The 23,637-nt window shown below is 37.4% G+C and overlaps 2 protein-coding genes across 4 annotated transcripts in view; both read right to left on the bottom strand.

Moving 5' to 3' along the window:
* Positions 1 to 8,666, bottom strand: part of dok7b (docking protein 7b) — a 48,398-nt gene extending 39,732 nt beyond the window's left edge. For 2 of the 3 annotated variants that reach the window (XM_007241206.4, XM_049481479.1), the window contains exons 1-3: positions 8,427 to 8,666; positions 8,231 to 8,276; positions 4,335 to 4,562 (exon numbers count right to left, since the gene is read on the bottom strand). In XM_007241206.4, the coding sequence (XP_007241268.3) occupies positions 4,335 to 4,562; positions 8,231 to 8,276; positions 8,427 to 8,480 (328 nt within the window). In that variant the 5' untranslated portion in view covers positions 8,481 to 8,666. Of the gene's footprint in view, positions 1 to 4,334; positions 4,563 to 7,031; positions 7,153 to 8,230; positions 8,277 to 8,426 lie in introns of those variants that run through there. The other variant, XM_049481480.1, reaches the window with a different exon arrangement.
* A 5,260-nt stretch (positions 8,667 to 13,926) lies between these two features.
* LOC111195930 (uncharacterized) lies at positions 13,927 to 16,737 on the bottom strand (the record flags this gene model as incomplete). The annotated part of the gene is made up of 1 exon (XM_022684417.2): positions 13,927 to 16,737. A coding segment is annotated over one exon (573 nt), but the record flags the coding sequence as incomplete, so codon positions are not given.
* Positions 16,738 to 23,637: the final 6,900 nt, after the last annotated feature.

The following is a 23,637-nucleotide window of genomic DNA, read 5'->3' as shown; positions in this document are numbered from 1 at the left end:
GTAATAAAATAAAATAGACAAACAAAAGAAAGTGCTTTATCCCAACTGAAGCCAGAGGCATGAAACCCTAATGAGTTCTCCTAACAACAGGAGGATAAATCATTAATGGAAATGATGAGCGAAGAACTGAACGCTGGCCTGGAAGGATTCTAGATGCTTTTATCACATGTGGACAACCCATCGATACCAGCCAAGCCTGATCAATGCGCCAAGTCTTTAAAAGCGACATTATCAGCAGTCACCAATCAATGATGAACCTAATTTTTGTATGATTCCTGTGTCCGTTATACCACACACACACACACACACAAAAGGCACTCACTCACACTACTCCACGCACAGACAGATGAGCAGAAGCATCCGATAGTGACTGACTCATCAATCAAGCTCAATCTGAGGCGACTTAGTAAACCGTGCCGTAAAGAGGGAGCACACCGGAGGACGAGTGACTGATGAGAGCGATCGAGCCGGATGGTGAAATTCCATCGAGCTTCACAAACTCAATCTATTATCACCCTGATTACTAGCATAGCCTACACGGAAAACACGGAAAACTTGATTTTTTGCACCAGGAGTAAAGGCATAAAGTTATCCAAAAGCAGTGTGTAAGACTGGTGGAGGAGAACATGCCAAGATGCATACAAATTGTGATTAAAAACCAGGGTTATTCCACCAAATACTGATTTCTAAACTCTTAAAACTTTATAAATAGGAACTTGTTTTCTTTGCATTATTTGAGGTCTGAAAGCTCTGCATCTTTTTTATTATTTCAGCCATTTCTCATTTTCTGCAAATAAATGCTCTAAAGGACTATTTTTACTTGGAATTTGGGAGAAATGTCTGTATTTCATAAAATAAAACAGAAATGTTCATTTTTAAACATAAACCTATAAATAGCAAAACCAGAGAAACTCTGAATATTATTTTTTTCCAGAGCTGTACAAAACATATATATCCAAAAATATTTATATGCAATCCTACCAAGCATATGAAGTTGTCGGACATCCAGTTCCCAAGGGGTGTAAGAAAACACAGATATAATAGTGTATCAAAATATTTTGTTTTCAAATACTGTAACGACTTAAAAAATATATATAAAGATTTTTTTTAATCATTAGTTTAACCCCAACCGTTAAGATAGCAGTGTTGTACTCTGCTGTTAGACCCAACTGTTCTAATTTAATTAAAAGTATTTTTTTATTTAGATTTTATAAATATGATTGTTTATGATTGTTTCCCTAAAATCTGATTTAAGCAATTCAAATGCATTGCCTTGCTTACAATATAGCAGTATATCTTGTAAATGGAACCAGTTAACAGAGAGCGTTAGAAGAGCCCGACACTAGACACTTTTAAATCCAGGCTGAAGACCTTCATGTTTGATCAGGCCTTCAGCTAAGCCTAAAACACTGCAGCTTTGTACACTTTTATTCTGCAACGGAACTTTTATTAATTTTTCTCCTTTTAAATATATTGTTTAAATCAAGTTTGAATTACATTTAATTCATGCTTTTTTCTCATTTAATTTTTTTTCTACTTTTATTGTTATTCCCTAACATGTTTTTTAATATGACTTTGTCTATGTATTTTCTAATTCTTATCACAGCTCTAATTGCAGGTATGACTGCTTCCATTCTTTTTCAAAATTAAGTACTTAATTGTGTAATATGTACTACATCATTAACCCACCCCTCACATTATTTAGGGGCTTCAAACTCTACAAAAACAACAGAGAATGCATTATCTTTCCTAAACCAAACTATATGGTTTACTGGCATCATGCAGACAGGTAGGCAGTGTTCTCTACCAATCCCTGATTCGTCCATCAGACCACAAGATAGAAAAAGGCGTGATTAACTACAGCAGAGAACACATGTCCTCTGCTTCAGAATCCAGTGTCTGCAAGCTTTACCCCACTCCTGCAGATGTCTGCTATCGTACATAGTGATCCCATGCTTGTGTGCATTTGCTTGGTCATGGAAAACTGAAGCTCTTGACTCATAGCTGTTATGCTGATGTTGCTTTTTGCAGCAGTTGGGAACCCTTTGCTGAGTGATGTAAAACAAACAGGAGCCTTTTTGGTGGTCTATTACTTTGCAGCTGAGCTGCTGTTGATTTTAGGTGTTTTCATTTCACAACATCAGCACTTACAGTTGGCCAGGGCAGCTCTTGCAGCTCTTTTATGCATAGTACTGTATTGTTTTGTTTTTTTACTTTTCTGAACATCCAATTTTACAGGATTTTTTTTTTACACCCATAATAAAATTTGCAGTTGGGTCAGTGTTCTTTAAGCAACGATGATGTCATCCATATGCTTTTTAACCCCTTAACAGGCCAGCATTTTTTGTCAATTGTCTATTTATCAAGCATTACATTGAAAGCTTTCATGTTTGATAAGGAACATTACTGAAAAGCACAATTGTAATAGAAAATATATATTAAAAAAATAAGTAAATCTGCTACTGTCAAAATATAATGAATAAAATCATAAAATTGACTCCTTCTTGAACTTTATTTTAAAAATCAATATTTTACCGAATACAAATCAATGAAATAAAAAAAGTGATTTTAATAATCAGCAGCAAATCTTATTTCGCTGCATTATTTATACAAAAATAAAAGATCTAATTGGTATAAATGGACACTCAGATCAATTAAATAAAAAGAACTGTATTTATATAATTTTAACAAAATCATTTGCTGCTGCTGCTCAATTTACTATTAAACCTTTATCCTAACAGGCTTTACAAAAGCCCAGACACGGTGTATAATAATAAGACCTTAGCGTGCCATCTTCAACAAACAGTGTTTGATGGGAGCACGTTCTGGAAACCCTTTAGGGCTCTTACTGGATTTCTGACACCTCAGGAGGCCATATTTAACTCCAGCGTTTCACAGAAGGATGCGATTGCATAACACACAGCCTTGTCTGGCATTTAGGAGTGTGACTTGAGACAGACCCCAGTGCCACAGAAGATGTCTGATATTTGCTGTGTGTGTGTGTCTGAGGGCCTGTGTGTGCGTGTGTTTTCTGTTGCAGCATTAACAGGCGTGCAGCAGCTTGGGGACAGTGCTCAGTCTGCTTTAAACACCTCAGGTGGAATTTTCACACAATATTACTATTAAGATATTCCTGCAGAAAATGCCTTAAGTGATACCTAAAGGGTTTTTGTAAGCAAAATAGTTCAATGCCCCTAGATTTCCCCCTAAGTATCAAACTTCCTAAAGTAAATCTCATAAAACCTCACTTTAATACTCAAAAGACTGAATATATGAGGTTTCGGGAGGTGAAGTTCTGAAGATGATACTATATCTAGCACGGTTCTGAGAGAATATCCTCTGGACAGTTTTCTTCTTAGTTATATGAATCTAGGATTTTATGTGAACACAATAATTAATTCCTTTGGGCTTGAGAAAATCTTCCCTTAGGTGTTTTTTTTTTTTTGCTACCGAGACCAGGCTTTCAGTCAAGTCCAATACATTGCAGTCCAGTCCACCCTAACGCCTAGTAGTTTCACCACATTTAAATTGCTTATTTATACTAATTTATAAATAAGTTATCATTAATACTTACTTGTATTAAGTGAAAAAAGAAATAGTCTCCTACTTTTAAAAACCGGGTAAACAACTTAACGCAGTTTTTGATTTTAGAAATATACATACACTTTGGCAGGCTATAGCGGTGAATTTCATAGTAACTGGCAACATGTTTTTACTTATATAGACAAGATAGTCTCTAGATTAGTTAGTTCATACCTTTCTAGTTCTAGCAAACTATTTTAACATCTAATATTATGCTGTGATTTACATTTGTCTATTTATTTGTCTATTATTATTTTTTGCCTTTGCCTTTTCTTTGAACAAGGGAATGTGCTTACATAATCTTGGTCATATTTATTTATATCTGTTTATTTAGTGAAGAGATAGGTTTTTTTTAATTTCTTATTAAAATTTTCCCACTGTAACATTTCCCATTGTGGGTGTAATAAAATATTGCCTTTTTTAATCTCACTTTTTGGTTAGTTGTTTTGACTTACTAAATAGCGATTAGTGTACTTTTAGGATCCATAAGGGGTTAAAGGGTGTTATGAAGAAATGGAGGGCTGTTTTGTTAAATGACTAAGCTGAAGATCTCCTGGCTTCTAATAAGAATGTAGTTAGACAGTTCCTCCTCCCTAGAGAAGCAGCGTACACGTCTTTGTTAAAAAAAAGAAACAGAAAATTTACTCAGAATTTTATGTTTAGTTTTTATGTGGTCTAATTTTACAGCTCTAGAGCGGCCCTACAGTCTAACTGCTGATCACTTTGTGTAAGAAAATCGAGTACCAGCTCACCCTCTCCCAGGCTGTAGCTGATGCGGGTGTCCCAGGCCAGGAGGTTTTCCTTGCTGTCGAAGCCCAGTGTAACAGACTGGTTCAGGCAGAGGATGGTGAGCGAGTAGCACATTCCCTCAAAACCCTGCAGAGCCTCCAGTCCACATATATCCCCCAAAGTGGCCTGACTCCTCTCCCGACCCCGGTTCCTCTCAGAGCGGTCCTTATACACCAGCAGAGACAGGCAGTCTGAGACAGACACAGGACACAGGTACACACCATTAGAGGGCTGTTTTTTTACTGAATTATGCACTTCATACATAATCATAAGATATAAAAAATACAATAGGGTGATAGTGGTTTTCAACCAGACATTACGTTCATTGCTAGATAGGGACTAGTGAATAACAAGTAAACCATTCCACAAACAGGTAACATATCACAATGTATACAGCACCAGTAAAAAGTTTAGACTCATTCTCATTAACATTAAAGATATCAAAACAATTAAGGGACACATATGTAATTATTAGGGGTGTAACGAGACACTAATATCACGAGAGGAGACGAGACACGATAAGGGTTCACGAGAACAAGATGAGAAGAGAATTAAAAATAAAATTTCAAAGAACACGTCAAAAATAAAAAATGGCTTGAAAACTAGAGTATTATTTAACAAAATCATATAACGCAAACTTAACAGACTGGTTTCTCACACACATTGATTCTATAAGAAATAGAAATAAGAACAAGAATAAACAATAAAAAAAAACTTTTCTAGGTCTTATATAGTGCAAACAATAAGTGCAAACCACAAACAGTCATATTAAGACTAGGGTTTGTGTTTTTTCTCCTAAATCTCTCGTAATTTAACTATGCATAACCATAACCAGTCATATTAAGACTATGCTTAACGTGCAAACAGAGACAGAACATTTTTTTAATACAGTACAGAGCTAAGGCATTAGTACACCTGCCTATGAAACAGTCACGTGTAGGATTTACTTACAGAATTTACTAGGGCTGTGAATATTTGGGACAGTAAGAGCACTGTCGCGCGGAGCTTTTTAACTGTACCGCACTATCCCTCATCCCCTGAGATGGTGATTTGGGATAAGCTGGAGCTTTACAGCGTGAAGAAAAAGCAGCAACTATTGTTTAGCACCTCCAAAAACTCCTTGAAGACTCTGAGAAAACTATTCCAGGTGACCTTTCCTCATGAAGATTAAATCCTCAAGATCCTCACTGAAATTAAAATAAGAGTGTGCAGATGTGTGTGTCTTCCTGTAAAGCTTTAATATAGTCTTCAATATTAAATTTACAATGTAAAAAAATCATAGGAAAGAAAACACACTGAATGAGAAGAGGTGTGTCCAAACTTTTGACAGGTACTGTACATTTCTTCTGTAATTGAGTTATGAGCACTGCAGGTTGTGCACTCTTCACATCCTGACTTTGCTGAACTGTTAAATGTGTTAGTGTGTTCAGAGAAGAGTAACAGGATAGGAATTTGGCTGTCTGACCACCTCAAATGCGTTATGTACGGTAGCAGATGCAGTAACTTTCTCCCAACCACTGCGGTGTCTGAGTCACTGTAAAACCCTCACTGAGTCACTGAGGGTTTATTTCTGCGTGTGTGTGTATGCAGTACAGTGTGTGTATGCAGTACAGTGTGTGGGCTCCAGCACGGCCCTACTGCACCTGGCCACCAGGACAAGTATGTGTGGAAAGACTAGCAGCTGTCATAACAAACACTGCATTAACAGAGTGATCCCTCTGAACAACTGCACACTGAGTCAGAGAGAGAGAGAGAAAGAAAGAAAATAAAAAGAAATATTTTAGAGAATAGAGAGAGATTACACATACAGACAGGAAAGAAGAAAAAAAAAGCATGCAATATTAAAACATATTAAAACAACATGTGCTGGTCATAATCTAAACTGTTGAACCAGTGTTATTTTGTTAATGAAATCTATTTGTTGGTGAATTAAAAAAAAAAATACTTTATTTGTAAAAAAATAAATAAATAAATAGATAAAAAATATATAATAATAATAATAATAAATAAAACATACATACAAACAAATAAACATAAATAAATAAACTGTTTTAAGCTAAAAAATAATAAAATAAAATATAATTATAATTAATATAATTCTCTCATGATTCCTAGAACAAACTGGTAAATAAAAGTTACATTGTTGCTTCACTTCTGTTACATTACATTACAAATTTAACCTTAAAATATCACAGCACACATACTGATATGCCTTCTTTATTACATTAATAAATAAAACAAATTAACTAGTTAATTTAACAAAATATTTTTTTATTTTGAATCAGTATTCAGAATTGGGTCTGAGCTCTTATGTGGTGTTAAGTAGTTTTGAAACCAGTAAGCTACTTTTACACTGGTCTATTTTAGTTGCTTAATTGACAAAAAATAGACTAAAATGTTTTTATTTTCGAGAATAATAACTGCATTACTAAAATGTGACTAAAACTTATTTCTATTATTCAAATGACTAAGAATAAACTAATAAAGATCACTCATTAAAATTAGCCGGCGTTCAACCAGCTTAAGCAGCATAATCAGTTTCACCTGACCTTAATTAGGGCCCTGGGAAACATGGACACAATGACGGAATTAAGGAATAAACACAAAAATGCACAGAATTAGAAAATCATACACATACCATATAAATCAGCGCAACTTACCATATCTAACCAGCACATTAACATCATTCTGATATCAAACACCAGCCATTAATTCAGCTCGGAAAACTGTTTACACTGCCAGCTAGCCCTTTGCACGTCAATTACTTGATAGGCGATTCCGCCATTTTGGTTTCATAATAAAAGCTTCAGTGTGGAAAATAAACAATTAAAAGTAGTTTACAGAAAAATAAGATAATAATAAAACATTTTTAAAAATCCAGTTTTATTTTATTAAATTCTATTTTATCAAAATATGGTCACATTTAATTTTATTATAACAGAGCAACATATATCAACTATTAATATATAAAAAGAATGAAGACATATTTGAGTAGTCTAAAATCTCCTAAAATAACCTTCAGTGTTTCTGATAATAGTTTAGGTGAATAAAGGTGCAGATATAATACATTGGTCTAGAATTGTAAGTGATAAAAACTACAGTATTTACAGCATCTGTTACTGACTGATATTCATTACAGGGAAGTTTTAAGTCTGTGCCAGTTATTCATGCATTCATTCATTCGCTTCTCAGATAAAATTCAATTTAATTGTTCAGTTTAAAATACTTTGATGATGAATATATTTACATGAGTTTAATTAAGATTCATTATTCACAGAGCATGTTTTTATTTAGATCAATTTAATTGATTGAGAGCACAATTAAAAACCAAAAAATCTGATGTGACAAAAAAAGGAAAACAGAAAAAAAAGCCAACAAATTTAGCCAAAAACGAATATGGATTCCATAGGGCCCTAGAATGTAGTTGCTTTTTAAGACATATCTGATATAATAAATTATATATATATTTTTTTTTTAATCGTCTGACAACACTATTAAATACAAAATGTGATGGGGGGGGAAAATTAAAAAAAGGAAACAGAAAATAAAATAAAACAAAATGTATCAAAAAAAATCAAACTGATTTCATAGGTCCCTAAATAATATTGTTTGTTGCCATAATTTTTGTTATTTTGACTATTTCACATTTTTGGCTAATAAATGCTTAACATGCCTTTTTTCAGAATTTGGTTAAAAAAAAAAAAAAACTTGTAACTTTATGTGACAGACCTAGCCACACAACCTGTAAAGCTAAACCCTAATGTCCTGATTAAGAATGCTGTTAATTTCATTTAGAGTGCGCTACCGTGTGTAAGAGTGTGTAACAGAATGTGTTAAACTGTGTTAAAAGTGAGCTTACCTGCTACTGGAGACGGTTTTCTGAGAAGTACCCATCTACTCTTCCACTGCAGGAGCAGAAAAAGCAACAGCAGAAAACACTGAGCACTTCTAACCACAACACCACACAGTACACACCTCACCACAGTCCAAACACAGCCAAAACACAGTCAAATACAGTAAACTGCACAGGAACTCTGAAAGAAGCTTATAGTAACCTTTTTCCCCTCTCGGAGTCTCACTTGTCCCTCTACTACAACCGTATCCGTCATCTTCAGTCATGATTCCCAACAGCTGTGCGCGAGAGAGAGAGAGAGTGTGTGTGTGTGTGTGTGACTGAGGAAAGTGTGTGAGAGAGTGTTTGTGTGGTAGAAAGTGTTTAGGGTTGTGTGTGTGTGTGTGTGTGTGTGACAGAGAGAGAGGCAGTATCTGTGTGTGTGTGTGTGTGAGAGAGAGAGAGAGAGAGAGAGAGAGAGAGAGAGAGAGATTGTATGTGTGTGTGTGTGTATGTGTGTGTGTGTGTGTGAGAGAGAGAGAGACAAACTGTATGTGTGTGTGTGAGAGAGAGAGACAGACTGTATGTGTGTGTGTGAGAGAGAGAGAGAGAGAGAGAGAGAGAGAGACTGTATGTGTGTGTGTGTGTGTGAGAGAGAGAGAGAGACTGTATGTGTGTGTGTGAGAGAGAGAGAGAGAGAGAGAGAGAGAGAGAGAGAGAGAGAGACTGTGTGTGTGTGTGTGTGTGTGTGTTAGTGAGGGTCTCACTGCAGGCAGGGTCACTTTCAAAATAGCTTTAATGGTGCTGTGGTGTATGCTAACCCCCTAACCTCTCTGTCTGTGCCCCTCTGTACCACACACACACACACACACAGAAAGCATGTAGCTGCTGGCACCAGTCATTTTCCCAGTTGTTGACTGGGGTCAGGCTGGCTGTTTAAAGTGTAAATTGAATTAAAATCCCTCATCCTCTCTCTCTCTGTTCTCTGTTCCTCAAGCCATTATTGGAAACATTCCAAAAACATTCCCAGACAATGGAGTCCGATGTCACAACCATGCATACAACTGCACTCAGGGCCGCTGCTAAGGTTTTGGAGGCCCTAAGCATAACTGGTCAGGGAGGAAAAAAAAAACACAAACACAAAAGGTTTACGCAAAATTTTACTATTTATTAAAATTACACATGTAACTGTGAATATTTACAACGTTATAAGTAAGGCCAATAACAGTGAAGAACAGCACAAGAGTACTATTTATAATGTATAAATAATAAATGAAACGATGCATGTCTATTTTAAGCAGTGGACACGTCATTTACACAAGCCAGCCTTAAAGGTTATGAAATTATCGTTTATATTCGTGGTGTATTTATATCAGCCTGTCAAAATCTATAGAGCTGTCTGATCCTGCTGTCATACAGACCATTTGGATAGTGCACTGACGGCATTAGTCAATAGGTAGGCTACTCTGTTTATTAATTTTTTATTAAAGTCACTAAAAATCTTCAAACTACACTACTACTATTTGCAAATGTGCCACGTGCCTTGCAATACCCAGATTAGTTTCTAGTTAAGCGTTTAAAGCTACCAAATCAGCAAAGCCAACGTAACTAGCTCAGGCAACACCACTGAACATGAAGTAATCAAAACTATTTAAACCTTTAACATCGAAGTTACTAACCAGAAAGGGATGCATGGGCCTCATCTTTCTGCTTCTTTTTCTTCTTCTCAGCTCCAGACTCAAACCGTCGCTTCATAGTTGAATTACCATTTAGTAGCAACTTCGCGCGGTGAACTTGTCTCCTGCCAAACTCAAGTAGCGTTGCTACTTTAGTTAGGACTAAGGTTGCCAGATAAGTTACGATTTTTCATCCTATTTGTTTATTTTATTTTAAGTTTTTAACTTACACAAATATTGCACTGGACAAGTTTTTGTAAAGAATGGCCACATACACTTTAAAAATGGTTAAACATGCGCAAGATTTAGCGCCTCCATGCATTTTTTGATTATTTATTTGACTGGAAAATGTCACATCTGGCAACAACCAACAGAGCAAACCGAGCCGTGCCATTTCAGGCAATAGGGGTGGGGGCATTATATTATGCACAAAAATAATAACGTGCCGCTTTTAAGTAGTAGAGTAGGTGCCCCATGCAATGTTTAAAGACAAAAAAGATGAGCGTATCATAAATAATTCACATTGGGTTTTAAATTTAATAATGTCATAATTTCAACACATTTCATTCTCAGTCAATTTGGCTCCCTGCAACTGCAAAATGGTTGAGGCCTAACGCTGGCTGCGTTGTCTGCGTATGCAGAGCGGCGGCCCTGACTGCACTGAACAAAATGTACACAGGGTTTAAGTAAAATATTGATTCAGTGTCAGATTTAAATACTATCTGATACTTATAAGGTAATGTTAAATAAAGCTTTAAAGTTTTAAGGTTGTTTTTTCATCATCAACATTGAAAAATATATAATGCAACCATAAAATTAACATTTATTCAATATTTTTTGCTATCAGGGTTGTGTCCCTGGTCATTTTTAAAATAATTCATATAATACATATAATTTAAAAGATTATTATTTTTCCATAATCATACAGCAACATTTAATTAAATGCAATTTTGCTCAGCTCTAAATCATATCCTTATCATATTCAGTGTTGCAGTTTCCTCCAGGGACTCTGGTTTCCTCCCATAGTCCAAAACCATGGAGATCAGGTAAATTAGATACTCTAAATGTCCCAGAAAATTTGAAAATTGAATAGTCAAAATTGATCTGGATATTGGATACTCTAAATTGCCCAGACGGTCGTTTCCGGTTGAGAGTACTCTGTGCGCTATTGGCTACTGCTTCTTACCAGTGTGTGGATGAGTGATGACAATGAATGGTTGTTGTAATATGTGTAAATCATGTAAAGTGTCCTTGGGTTTCTTGAAAGTTAAACTTAATTCATTCATTCATATTCTGATGTTTGATTGCTTCACCACTAAGTGCAGAATTGAGTGGGAAAAATATTTTAACCAGTAAACATAATTCACTTTCAGAAAGTACAGACCCTAAGAACCACAGCTCAGCTTTTTAACACTTCTTAAACAATAACATTTAATTTAAGGTTAAAAATTAAATGTGGCAATGTAATATGTCTGAAGTGAGTAAAATATGTTTTTTATTAAATTACCGTGTGCTGCTGTCTGCTGGTTCCAGGTGAGCTGAGATGCTGAGAGGCCTGTGAGCAGTGCTGCTCTTCTCATATGCAGCAGAATGGAGGAGTTTTACAGAATAATTCCCCCCTCAGGCTAAGCAGAGTGCTAACTCTCACCAGGGAAATTAGTTTCTCTCCCTGATGTCTCTCTTTAGTCCTGCAGGCATCAGCGCCCACTGCAGAGGGCAGCTCCGGATTTCTCTCCAGCAAATTTCTCTCTCATTTATAATTACATTTATTTGACACTGTTGCCCAAAGTAACTTAAAATATCCGCCTGTAGGAAGAGTTCTCTAGGAGGTTAATGAAGTTAGGCTATTTGTTCAAAAAGACACTCATCAGCTATTGTTTAATTATTTGCTTTAGTTGATTTACTAGCTGTATGGATTGCCTTTACTATATTTCTTTACTTAACCTTTTGTATAATTTTCTATTTTATTACGTGTTCTGCCTTTTTGTGGTGCAAAACATGTGTTATTTATTGATGAACAACTATAATTGACAATTGACTACAATTAAATAAACCCTAGTAAGAAAAGTCACTAATACACAACATGCTGAAATTAAAATGTTAAGGTAACAACTTTTTGTTTATGTTTAGATTTGATCATCTTGATGTATTTAGTTCCCGCCCGGAAAAAACAGATTAGCTTGCCCTTGGATATGGAAATCTGCAAATGCAGTACCCAGAACAATTTTATCATATTTTATCAGTGATAATACAGCACCAATCACATCTTTATTTCTTGATTTTCATTTATTTAATTATTATATTATTAATATTAAAGACGTGAAAATAATTAAGGGGCACATATGGAATTGTGCTGTAAACAAAAACATGTTTAGTCCTCCACAATTCCCTGATCTAAACCTGATAAACTGAGATGGTGATTTGAGGTGATTTAATTGGGATTAGCTGGAGCTTCACAGCGTGACAGAAAAACAGCAACTATTGTTCAGCACCTCCAGAAACTCCTTCCTTCAAGACGCTGAGAAAACTATTCCAGGTGACTCTCCCTCATGAAGACACAGAGTGTGCAGATCTGTCCTCAAAGATAAATGTGATACTTAGAACATCATGAAGGACCCGTCCCATCCAAGCCATTCCCTGTTCTCACACCTACCGAGTGGAAGGAGGCTCAGAAGCTTGAAGACCAGAACCAGCCGGTTCCGAGACAGCTTCTTCCCCCAGGCGACCAGGCTGTAGAACAGCCACTAGAACAGTGTTCTGCCCAACCCACCACACCCCACTGACACCCATACAAACTCTGCATCCTGCACTTTACTTTACACTGCATCTATCAGACTTTCACTTATTATAGAGCATTCTATCCCCTGCACTCCCCACTCAACTCATTCCTTACCTGCACTTACTCATAGTTATTCTGTCACCTACTGGACTATTTCCTCACTTCCACACACACACTCTAGATATCTGTATATCTACATCTGTGCAATATTTGTTCTGTGGAATATTTGTCTATGGTGTAAGTTATGTGTATTGTTATTGAGTGTATTGTGTATAGTGTTTATCCTGTTAAGCTATCTGTATGTCTTATTTTATATTATATTTTATTACTCTCTTGTAAATATTATTCTTTGCACATTGGTGGGAATCTGCACCCAAGTTTTTCACTCACATGTACACCTGTACTCTGTGACGTGACAATAAAAATCTTGAATCTTGAAGAATCTAAAATATAGAACATATTCTGGTTTGTTAAACACTTATTTGTTTACTAAATAAATCATTTTTCTTCATTATAGTTTTGATTATTTTTGTATTAATCTACAGTGCAGAGCATACTAAAATAGGAAAAACTGCTGAATTTAAGGCATTTCCAAGCTTATGACTGGCACTGCATATATTATATACTGCCTTATTGTGCAGCAGTTGCCCAAACCTTTTAGGAAAGGACAGAACAACATAGCTTTTTTCCAAGGTTGATGGTTCATGAAGTTCATCTTCATTTATTTCACTATGTGCAACAGTTGCTGTTACAGTGCGCTGCTGTAGAACAGAGACTAAAAAGCCATTTGCAGACAATGAGCTGCTGCTGTATTACCCCTGCAGACCTGACCAAGCACTACCCAGAACAGATAACTACAGGATAGCACTTCCTCCTGTCTCCTTCAGCATTTTTCAACACTGTTTTACCTCATCTGCACTTTCTCTCTCTCATTCTCTTGTTGTAAGACATGTTTTCTAAGGACATCTGTCCTCTCTCTCTCTTTTAGTATTCTTCCACCATTGCTTAGTCCCTCTCCCTCTCTCTCTCTTTCCCCCTGTCTCTCCATTACCCCTACCCATAAGCCCTGGCAGACTACAGGCCCTTTCTGTCCGCCGCTCGATGAGATGTGACCGAGGCGTATCTGCAACTCAGCAGCTATTACAGCAGAAAGTGTGTGAATAAAGGGAGTCGATGAGATCCCAGGTGGCGGCAGGGGTCACCTCAGTTGCTGAGCAAACCCAGGCCCGGGCTGGAGTCAGAGAGTCAGTGAGTCAGTGAGAGAGACGGTAATTTATAAGCATTTATTAACACAGATAAAGTGTGACACCTGGCTCGATAGAAGCGCACTGAGAAATCACCGGGGAGTCCATGAGTATTACGGATGCTGTAAATGGGTGCTCCATCTTTGTCTCGGCACAGTGTGAGTGTGTATGGAGAGAAGGCTTTAGGACCCAGAGCAGTTTATGGTATCCAAACAAAACTGGACAGTCCCACTGATCTTCTGCTTTAAGGTCAAACAGCACGGAAAGGTCACAAACATATGATTCGTCCTCTATTAAGACAGTAACGCAGTTTTGTGCATTATAAGGCCATTGATGACAAAAGTCGAATCACCTGTATGGTAGAAAAATGTGAGATCTCCAGTTTAACCCTTAGAAGTTACAGTTATTGATTTTTTAACATCTTAACCCTTTCTGAACTGAATTATCTCCAGTGATGGAACAAACAGGCATTGCACTGGACGCCTGTGTATAACATTTTATATTTCATATTGAACTTTTTAGTTCATAAACCATCCATAACCAACAGTAAAAAAAAATCTGTGTTTTAAATCACGTTAAATTAGTAAAAACTACTGTTTTCCCAGTGCAGTGAACAGGGCCAATTTACTGTTTTATTATTGGTTTAAAAACTTCAGTTCATTGGCTGTTTCTTGGTCTATTCTGGTGAACACTCATCACAGACTAGCATTAGTTCCCTGGAGCATGAAGGGTTATATTTTTCGCTCACTTTAGAGCACAAATTATATTCATTCTTCTTCTCATTCGCTTCTTAAACTTACCTTTAGTTACTGGGAACAAGGCATGTATGCCCTCTGGACAGGGTGCCAGTCCATCAGTTCATCACATACTGTACATCCATTCAACTATTTAGGGGACAACCGCATTCATCATTTTTTTTGGACTGAGGTGGAATTTTGGCCCCCATCTTTAACCCTATACGCACCAGACAATTGTCAGCCTTAAGTGTGTAGGCAAGCTAACTTATTGCTGCATAACCTGTGACATACTGTAAAATTACTGTACTGCTTCAGTCCACATGCTTTTTTCCCTTCTGTTGCAGGCTCTGTAGCTTACAGCTTGTTCAATTTATGTTCAGATTACAGTTGGGAGTCACAGGGCATTTCAAGATACAATATTATCATAATACATTACCCATGATAACGGTGATATCACAATACTCAATATTAATTATGTACAATACTTTATGGGATCTGTGTTACTGAAGACGATAAAATACCAGGGATTATGGATTTACTGGTGTCAGTTTTACAGAATTAGACAACCAATATTCTTTACTGCAGGTAAAAAACCACTCAGCGTAATGAAGCAGCAACGTTTTAGTAAGTTAATCAGGAACCAAATGATATATTGTAATATTGATATATATATATACAGCTCTGGAAAAAAAATAAGAGACCACTTTAAGTATTAGTTTTTTTTTATTTTACCTCACTGAAAACCTCTGAAATAAAATCAAGAGGAAGATGGATGATCACAAGCCATCAAACCAAACTGAACTGCTTGAATTTTTGCACCAGGAGTAAAGGCATAAAGTTATCCAAAAGCAGTGTGTAAGACTAGTGGAGGAGAACATGATGCCAAGATCGATGAAAACTGTGAATAAAAACCAGGGTTATTCCACCAAATATTTTTTAATATTTTTGATTTCTGAACTCTTAAACTTTATGTATATAAACTTTCTTTTCGTTTTCTTTGCGTAATTTTTTTATTTACAGTTATTTCATCCATTTCACATTTTCAGCAAATTAATGCTCTAAATGACAATATTTTTATTTGGAATTTGGGAGAAATGTTGTCTGTAGTTTATAGAATAAAACAACAATGTTCATTTTACTCAAACATAAACCTATAAATAGCAAAATCAGAAAAAGTTTTTTTTCCAGAGCTGTATATGTATAATATATAACCCAGGAGCTCCAAATAATATCTCCCCAATTCCTGCATTTTGCTGCTTCAAGAATGTTGGCTCTTCCTCTAATAATCAATATTAAATCAAAATAGATTCCAGGAAGGATTCAGGCTCACTGCGACCCTGGCCAGGAATAAACAGTGAATAAATAATATATATGTATGGTTATTGAATATTAAATCAGTGACGCTTGACCTCTAAGGGTTAAACCAGGCAAAAGAAAGAAATGGTTCTCTTTGAGGTTGATCAGATGTGTACCACATGACTGTGGGTCATGTACGCTCTGATAACAGTCGCCGCCGCTGGTGAGATCAGACAAAGGTAGCTTTGTGTTTGCCGGGCTCGTTGCTCTCGCGCGGGGCTTTTGAGGGTTTAAGGCTGCTCTTTACGGGTGGTTTAGTGGGTGTTTTATCAGGCAGCAGTGTGTGTGAGGTGTGATTCACTCCTCTCCTCATTCTCCCTCTGCGCCGGTTCAGATCCCCCGGCGGCCCCTCAGGACCCTGCTCTCCATCCCGAGGCCCCGGGGCGTCCTTGCACACCCCGTCCACGTCCAGCGCCTGCCGGCCGCGCAGAGGGGTGTGCTTAGTTCCCCCTCTGATCCGGGGTGGGGGTGGTGGTGGGGCTCGTGGGGGTGCGTGTGGGGGTATGGGTGGAGGTGCATGTGGGGGTACGGGTGGAGGTGCAGGTGGGGGTGCAGGTGGAGGTGCGGGTGGAGGTGCAGAAGGCGCTCTCTTGTGGGAGAGTTTGGAAATGCTGCTGCGCTCCGTCTGCCGCCTCCTGTCTTTACCTGAGGACAGTCCAGGAGTGAGCAGGAAAGAGTGAACACAGGCTGTTAGTGAACAGGAGTGATACAGGAGTGATGTCACATACAGTAGGGTGATCAATCAGACTGGATCTTCATTAGGCTTTAATGATTAAAAAAAACATGTATGAATAACCATTCTAAAACATTTCAAATTCAAAAGTTTGGAATCACTGTTTAAAAAAAATGCCTAAAAACAAATGTGCACACTGTTATCTGGTGAACCTCAGTGAAGATCAGGTTTTAGAATTAGGATCAAGATCAGGTTTAGGACCAAGGTAAAGGTTAGTTGTAGTTCTTTCTGTCTTTCTGTCTATCCATCCATCCACCCTCAACCCATCCATCCATCCATCCATCCATCCAGATATCAATCTTTCTGCCCATCTAGCATCCATTTATTGATCTTCTTCTTTAATTATATGCCTTTCTGTCCACTCACCTATCTTCATGTGTTATTATCTGTCTTCCTGTCCATCCATTCATTTATTCATCCATCTTTACATCTTCTTGTCCATTGATTCTATTCATCCTCATGTCTATCCATCGATCTATCCTATCCATCATCTATCTTATTGTCCTCTCATCTAACTAGGTACATTATCGTCCATTCTTTTATATTACTGTCCATTCATTCAAATATCTTCTTGTCCTCCTTGTATCCATTTTTTCCCTGTCCGTCCATCCATCTCTTTTTGGACATCTGTTTAGCTTCTTACCTGTCCATCCATCCATCCATCCATCCATCAATCTTTCTGCCCATCTTCCTGTCCACTCACCTATCGTATGTGTTATTATCAGTCTTCCTGTATATTCATTAATTTATCCATCCATCCATCCATCCATCCAGATATCAATCTTTCTGCCCATCTATCCATCCATTTACTTATCTTCCTTTCTAATTATATGTATTTCTGTCCACTCACCTATTTTCATGTGTTATTATCTGTCTCCCTGTACATCCATTCATTTATCCATCCATCTATACGTCCATCCATTCACCCATCTTCCTGTCTATCGATTCTTTTCATTCTCATGTCTTCTTGTTTGCTCATATAACCAGGTACTTTATCATCCAACTATTCATTTTACTTTCCATCCATTCATCTAATTATCTTGTCCACCTTTTATCCAATTTTTTGTCTGTCTATTCATCTCTATGGACATGTTTAGCTGTCCATACATCTCTATCTATCCATCCATTCATCCATTTTTCAATCCATCCATCATTCCATCCATTCATCTTTTTGCCCATCTTCCTGTCCACTCACCTATCGTCAAGTATTATAAGACTTCCTGTGTATCTATTACTTTATCCATCCATCCATCCATGACTCAGGTAGTCTATACCATCACAAGTAAACCTGTTTGAAAACTGTTAGATGTATCCAGCATCATGAACAGAGCTATTTTTATATATTTTTAAATACAATTATCATTCAGAACTATTACATGTTAAAATAAAGGAATGTTTCACAGATTAAAAATTACTATAAATAGATTGTTACAGTATTTCTCATCTAAAGCACTTTCCTTGTTGTTCCTCAATGGACTTCCTGGCATGTTGGACAAAACAACTAAAATCATCTTCTGGAATCTAGTTATTTATGTACACATAATATTTTATTAAGGTAAACATAACGTAACACAATATCACATGACTTATTCTACAAAACATGATTCCAAACCTTTGAACTGGAAAGAATCTCATCACAACCATGCAGGCATGCAGAGAAGCGCTTAAACATGCATACATACTCACCCCTACTACCCTGATACTCTTCATTAAAATGAAATTAAAATGTGATAAATCAAGAAACAGAAGAAAGGGAAGAGAGCGAGCGCTCAGAGAGGAATTTACAGCTTTGACGTAGCAGAGTGCTTCCATCACTGTAAACATTTCAGAGTAATTTGCAGCAGAGTGTCAGTGAATTGGCCGGGGCAGAGACGGATGAGCACGCTGGTCTAATTCTGGAGCCATCAGTCTTTCTGTTGTCATAAGACGAGTCGTTTTCCATCACATGAGTGGTAAACACACTGCGCTAATGGGAGCACAGGGCTGACCGGGACCGTTTATTTTACTGGATTAAGACTGAAAGGCCACCGTCACTGACACTCATCTCATCTGCTGGAGAAATATCAGCTGCACAGCTGCAAATCTCTCCAGTGGGTGCTGGAGTTTTGAGTCAGTGGTAATTAGGATTTTTCATTAACATTCTTTTTATAAATGTGATTTCTATAAGACTATGTAAACATACTGTATGCATAACACATTATAATGCACTTAAAAGGCATTATAAACATAAAGGCATTTTATGATAACTACTTTTTTGGACAGTATACGGTATTTTAGACTGGCAAAATGTAATTATGTATATGATTAAGGGACACATGGAATTTCGCAATAAACAAATACCCGGACCTAAACCTGATCAACTGAGATGGTTACGTTAGAGATTGTTAGGTGCGGGATTTTGTTATCTTCCTGTATTCAATGTTATTGGAGGTTATTCTATGTTATGTCGTGTCGTGTTCTGATGTTATGTTGTGTCATGTTGTCATCTTATGTCCTGCTCTGTTGTTATGTTACGTCATGATATGTCGTGTTCTGTTGTGTCCTGTTATGTTATGATATGTTGTGTTCTGATGTGTTATGTCATGTTCTGATGTGTTATCTTATGTCGTGTTATATTATGTTATGTCATGTTATGTTGTGTCATGTTCTGATGTGTTATCTTATGTCGTGTTATATTGTTATGTCATGTTATGTTGTGTCATGTTTTGTTGTGTTCTGTTGTGTCCTGTTATGTTATGTCATGTTTTGATGTGTTATGTCATGTTCTGATGTATTATCTTATGTCGTGTTCTATTATTTTATGTCACGTTATGTTGTGTCATGTTTTCGTGTTCTGTTGTGTCCTGTTATTTTATGTCATGTTATGTTGTGTTCTGATGTGTTATGTTATGTCGTGTTCTGTTGTTATGTTATGTTGTCAAGTTATGTCGTGTTCTGTTGTGTCCTGTTATTTTATGTCATGTTATGTCATGTTCTGATGTGTTATGTCATGTCGTGTCACGTTGTGTCCTGTTATGTTATGTTCTGTTTTGTCATGTTATGTCGTGTTCTATTGTGTAATGTTATGCCATGTTATGTTATGTTGATATGTTATGTTGTGTTCTGTTATGTCATGCCATGTTCTCATGTTTTGTTATGTAATGCTGTGTTATGTTATTTTAGGTCGTTATGTTGTGTCATGTCATGTTCTGCTGTGTTATGTTACTTTATGTCATGTTCTGTTGTGTCATGTCATGTTTAGTCTTGTTATGTTATGTTATAGCCATGTTTGTCATGCCTTTTTAAATGCATAATACTGTGTTATAAATGGGTTCATAGAGGCGTCTACATTAACATTCATTACAAGAAAGTGTTTTCCATTTGTCTTCCAGGAGCTGCTCAGATGATCATGTTGTACAGAATGAGTGGAGGTGGTTTAAGGTGTTTGGAGTTAAAGCATGTGGGTAAACAGCTCGAGGAGCTGATGTTTATGAGTGTGGGTGTGTTTAACTTGCTTACAGCGGTGTCTGGGTGCTGAAGGTAAAACTGAGCTCAGTAAGCCTCATAGCTTTTAAGGAATGAGGCGTGAATATGAAACACATTCTGAATTGACAAAATGTAATGAGCACTTAGATTTAGCCGCACTGCCCCCTAGTGGTGAAAGTTCCACTTCACAGCGTGAGGTAGACCTGCCTGAACACTGGCTTTCTGTACTGTAGTACTGTAATATACATTGGAGAGGAAGTGGCTGAGTAACTGTAATGAAGCATAAAAATAACATTTTAGAGAAATACTCAAGAGAATAGTAAAAAAAAAAAAGCAAAAAAGACACTAAGGACTGAAAAAGCGGACCCTAATATGTCAATATTTGAATATTCCATATTCTTATTCTTTTCAATCTGATGAGTATTTATATATTGCACATCATCTAGTCTTACACAGGTTTGAGTTGCCCTCCTGAAAGAATGCAGCTTTTGCTCCACTGAAAACAGATGGAGCAAAAACAGAAGCCTCTTAACATAATTTAACTTGACTTAATACTAATAATAATATATGTAGATGTGAAGCAATCACTCAATCAGTATAGCACTACCTGCCATGGCCAGTAGGTGGAGCCATGTCTCTGCTGAGTACTGCCTCCTTCATGAAATGCTTCTTTAGGATGCTATTTTACTGTAACATGGATTTCTGAGCAAATCTGTGAAATACTTGGATTCCAAGTGCTTGTATTTCTATAAAAAAAAAAGGAACATCTCCTTTTCTAAGCAATTGCTTAGTTTACTCTCACCTCAATCACTAATTAATGCACCTATTTCTATAAGTATATTTAAGAAGTGTTGCTTGGGTTATAGTTATTGTTTCAACTTACGTTAATATTTCTAGGATTTTAGGTTCAATTTGTCCTATTAGTAAACAACCGAATAATAATGAATGCACTAGTGATTATTTTTTACTGTATGATGGGCCTAATCTAACTCTCCAGTATAAGCTGTACATTTACAGCTAATGATTTTATGCTAATGTTAAAAGACCTACAAGTTTTTCAGAGACCTACAAGTCTAGTAGTGCTTTAAAGCTTTTAAGTCCATATTAAGAAATATAAAATAATAAGCAGGTAGCCACATCCTTGTTCACAAGTGTGAGTAACACTTATTGTGTAACACTTCACAAGGTAAGCGGGGCTGTAGATGACTGACGCATCAGGAAGGATCATTTAATTCACAAATAATACGATTCTAAACCTCCACACACACTGAATCATTACAGGTGTCTGGAGCAACACAAGGACTCTTTCAAGAAAAAAACAAAAAAAGCACAAAGGAGGTTTTGATCCAGTGTTGTGAGACCCGTAAGCAGCCTCGTGACGACCGTGTCCTGAAAACACTCGTAGCATGAATGAGACCAAACATTAAAACCCATCTCCCGGCTTATCACAAGATCTGGCACCAGGACTCACTTTGGTCAGGTTCAAATGTTAAGACTGTCCTTCAGGCGCATCTAAATCAGGCCTCCGTAAAACTCTTCCTGTTATTGTTAAGACTTTCCCTTAACAATAAATCGTGGCTTTCTAGGCAGATAATCAACATGGCACACACCAGACCGGGACATTCCTCAGAGACGTCCCACTGGACGCAGTGCGATCGGCCCCGGGGTAGGATATCTCAGTCATCAGAAGGAAGCAATTAAGTTAATTAAACTGGGCATTTTATCAGCGCTCTCCTGTTTGATTATCATTCCATTTCCTTTAGACTGCAGACCAGCACTAACTAATATTGATTCACGGATCAAAATTCAAATACTGACTTCAACAAAAGCAGCAGGTTTGAACAAAAGCAGCGTCGAGGGCAGCTGAAGGAGGTAAGGTCATTTAGAGAGAGAGAGAGAGAGAGAGAGAGAGAGAGAGAGAGAGAAAGAGAGAGAGAGAGAGAGGGATTCTAATTCTGTCCCGAATGCTATCGGTACACACACGAGAACCAGCGCTCATTCAAAATGCAGGCCCTCAGTTTACCTAACCCAGCCTGAGCTCATTGCCTATTACTCACTACTCTACCTCCACTCACTTCCTCTCCATTCCTTCAACACTACACCACCCAACAGTGAGAGAGAGAGAGAGAGAGAGAGAGAGAGAGAGAACAAGTGATAACATCTAAGAGAGAGAAAGATCAGGCAGTGGAGAGTGAGTGATAAAGCATGACTAAAAAAAAGTGAGACAAAGTGAAAATGAGTATGAAAGAAAGAGAGAGAGAGATTATTAAGGTGGAAGGCGATGGAGAGAAAGAGAGAAAAATACATAGAAAGAGAAGTAAAGTTAAAGGCTGTGGAGATGGAGTGAGGTATAAGTATTTAAAACAAGCGAGTGTAGGGACAAAAAGAGAGAGATTAGTGCATTGCACAACGTAAAGCTGTGGAGAGAGAAAGCGATAAAGCAAGAGTGTGAGAGAAAGTGAGAGAGATAAAGTAAGTGTGACAGAGAAAACAAAAGAGAGAAAAAAGTGAGAAAGTGAGTGTGAAAGAGAGATAGGAGGAAAACTAAGTGTGACAAGTAAAGCACAAAGCAAGAGAGTGAGATAAAGAAAAATAAGAAAAGAAAATAAGGATGAGAGAAAGAGAGTGAGCGAGAAAGTGAGTGCATCAGAGAGAGAGAGGAGGAAGTGAGAAAGCAAAACTGTTGGAGAGTAAGCGAGACAGACAGATAAACTGTGTGAAAAAGGTAAAATGTGAGAACGCGAGAGATAAAGTGAGTGTGACACAGAGGGAAAAGCAAGAAAGTGAGTGTGAGAGAAAACAAATGAGAGCTGAAGCGAGTGTGCCAGAGAAAGAGAGAGAGAGATACAGGGAGTGTATAAAAGAGATAGAGAGATGTTTGTGAAAGAGAAAGCGTGCGAAAGAGAGTCTGCAGTATAACATTACAGCACAGACGTTTTCGTCTTTAGAGGGTTTCCCTCTAAGGAGAGAAAAGTTGTTTGACCGAGAAAGAAAGTAAGGATGCGAGTGAGAGAGAGAGTGAGAGTGAGCAAGAAAGAGTGAGATAGAACATGAGAGGGGAGAAAGGGAGTATTTAAGAGAGAAAGTGTGTGAGAGAGAGAGAGAGAGAAAGAGAGAGGGAGATCTGGCATCGTGTGCAGTATTACGCCACAGCACAGATATTTCCGTCTTTAGAGGGTTTCCCTTCTTTCTGGAGCATGAGGAGAGAGAGAGAGAGAGAGAGAGACAATGCAGAATTAGGACGCTTCCCCCGGTGGAGGACGAGTGCTGGGGGAAGAGGAGGAGGAGAGAAACAGGCCCGTTTTTGTCTGAGCTCAGTACCAGCATCCAAACAACACAAAGCCTGTCTCAACAGCCATTCACTTCAGCTGGGCCTCCATGCATATCTAATTCACTGAGCCGAGAGAGAGAGAGAGAGAGAGAGAGAAAGGAGGGATGAAGGGT

This window comes from Astyanax mexicanus, chromosome 7 (assembly GCF_023375975.1).
Source record: "Astyanax mexicanus isolate ESR-SI-001 chromosome 7, AstMex3_surface, whole genome shotgun sequence".
NCBI lineage: Eukaryota > Metazoa > Chordata > Actinopteri > Characiformes > Acestrorhamphidae > Astyanax > Astyanax mexicanus.
Note: the sequence above shows the minus strand (reverse complement) of the source record. Positions and strands in the feature narration are given on the sequence as shown.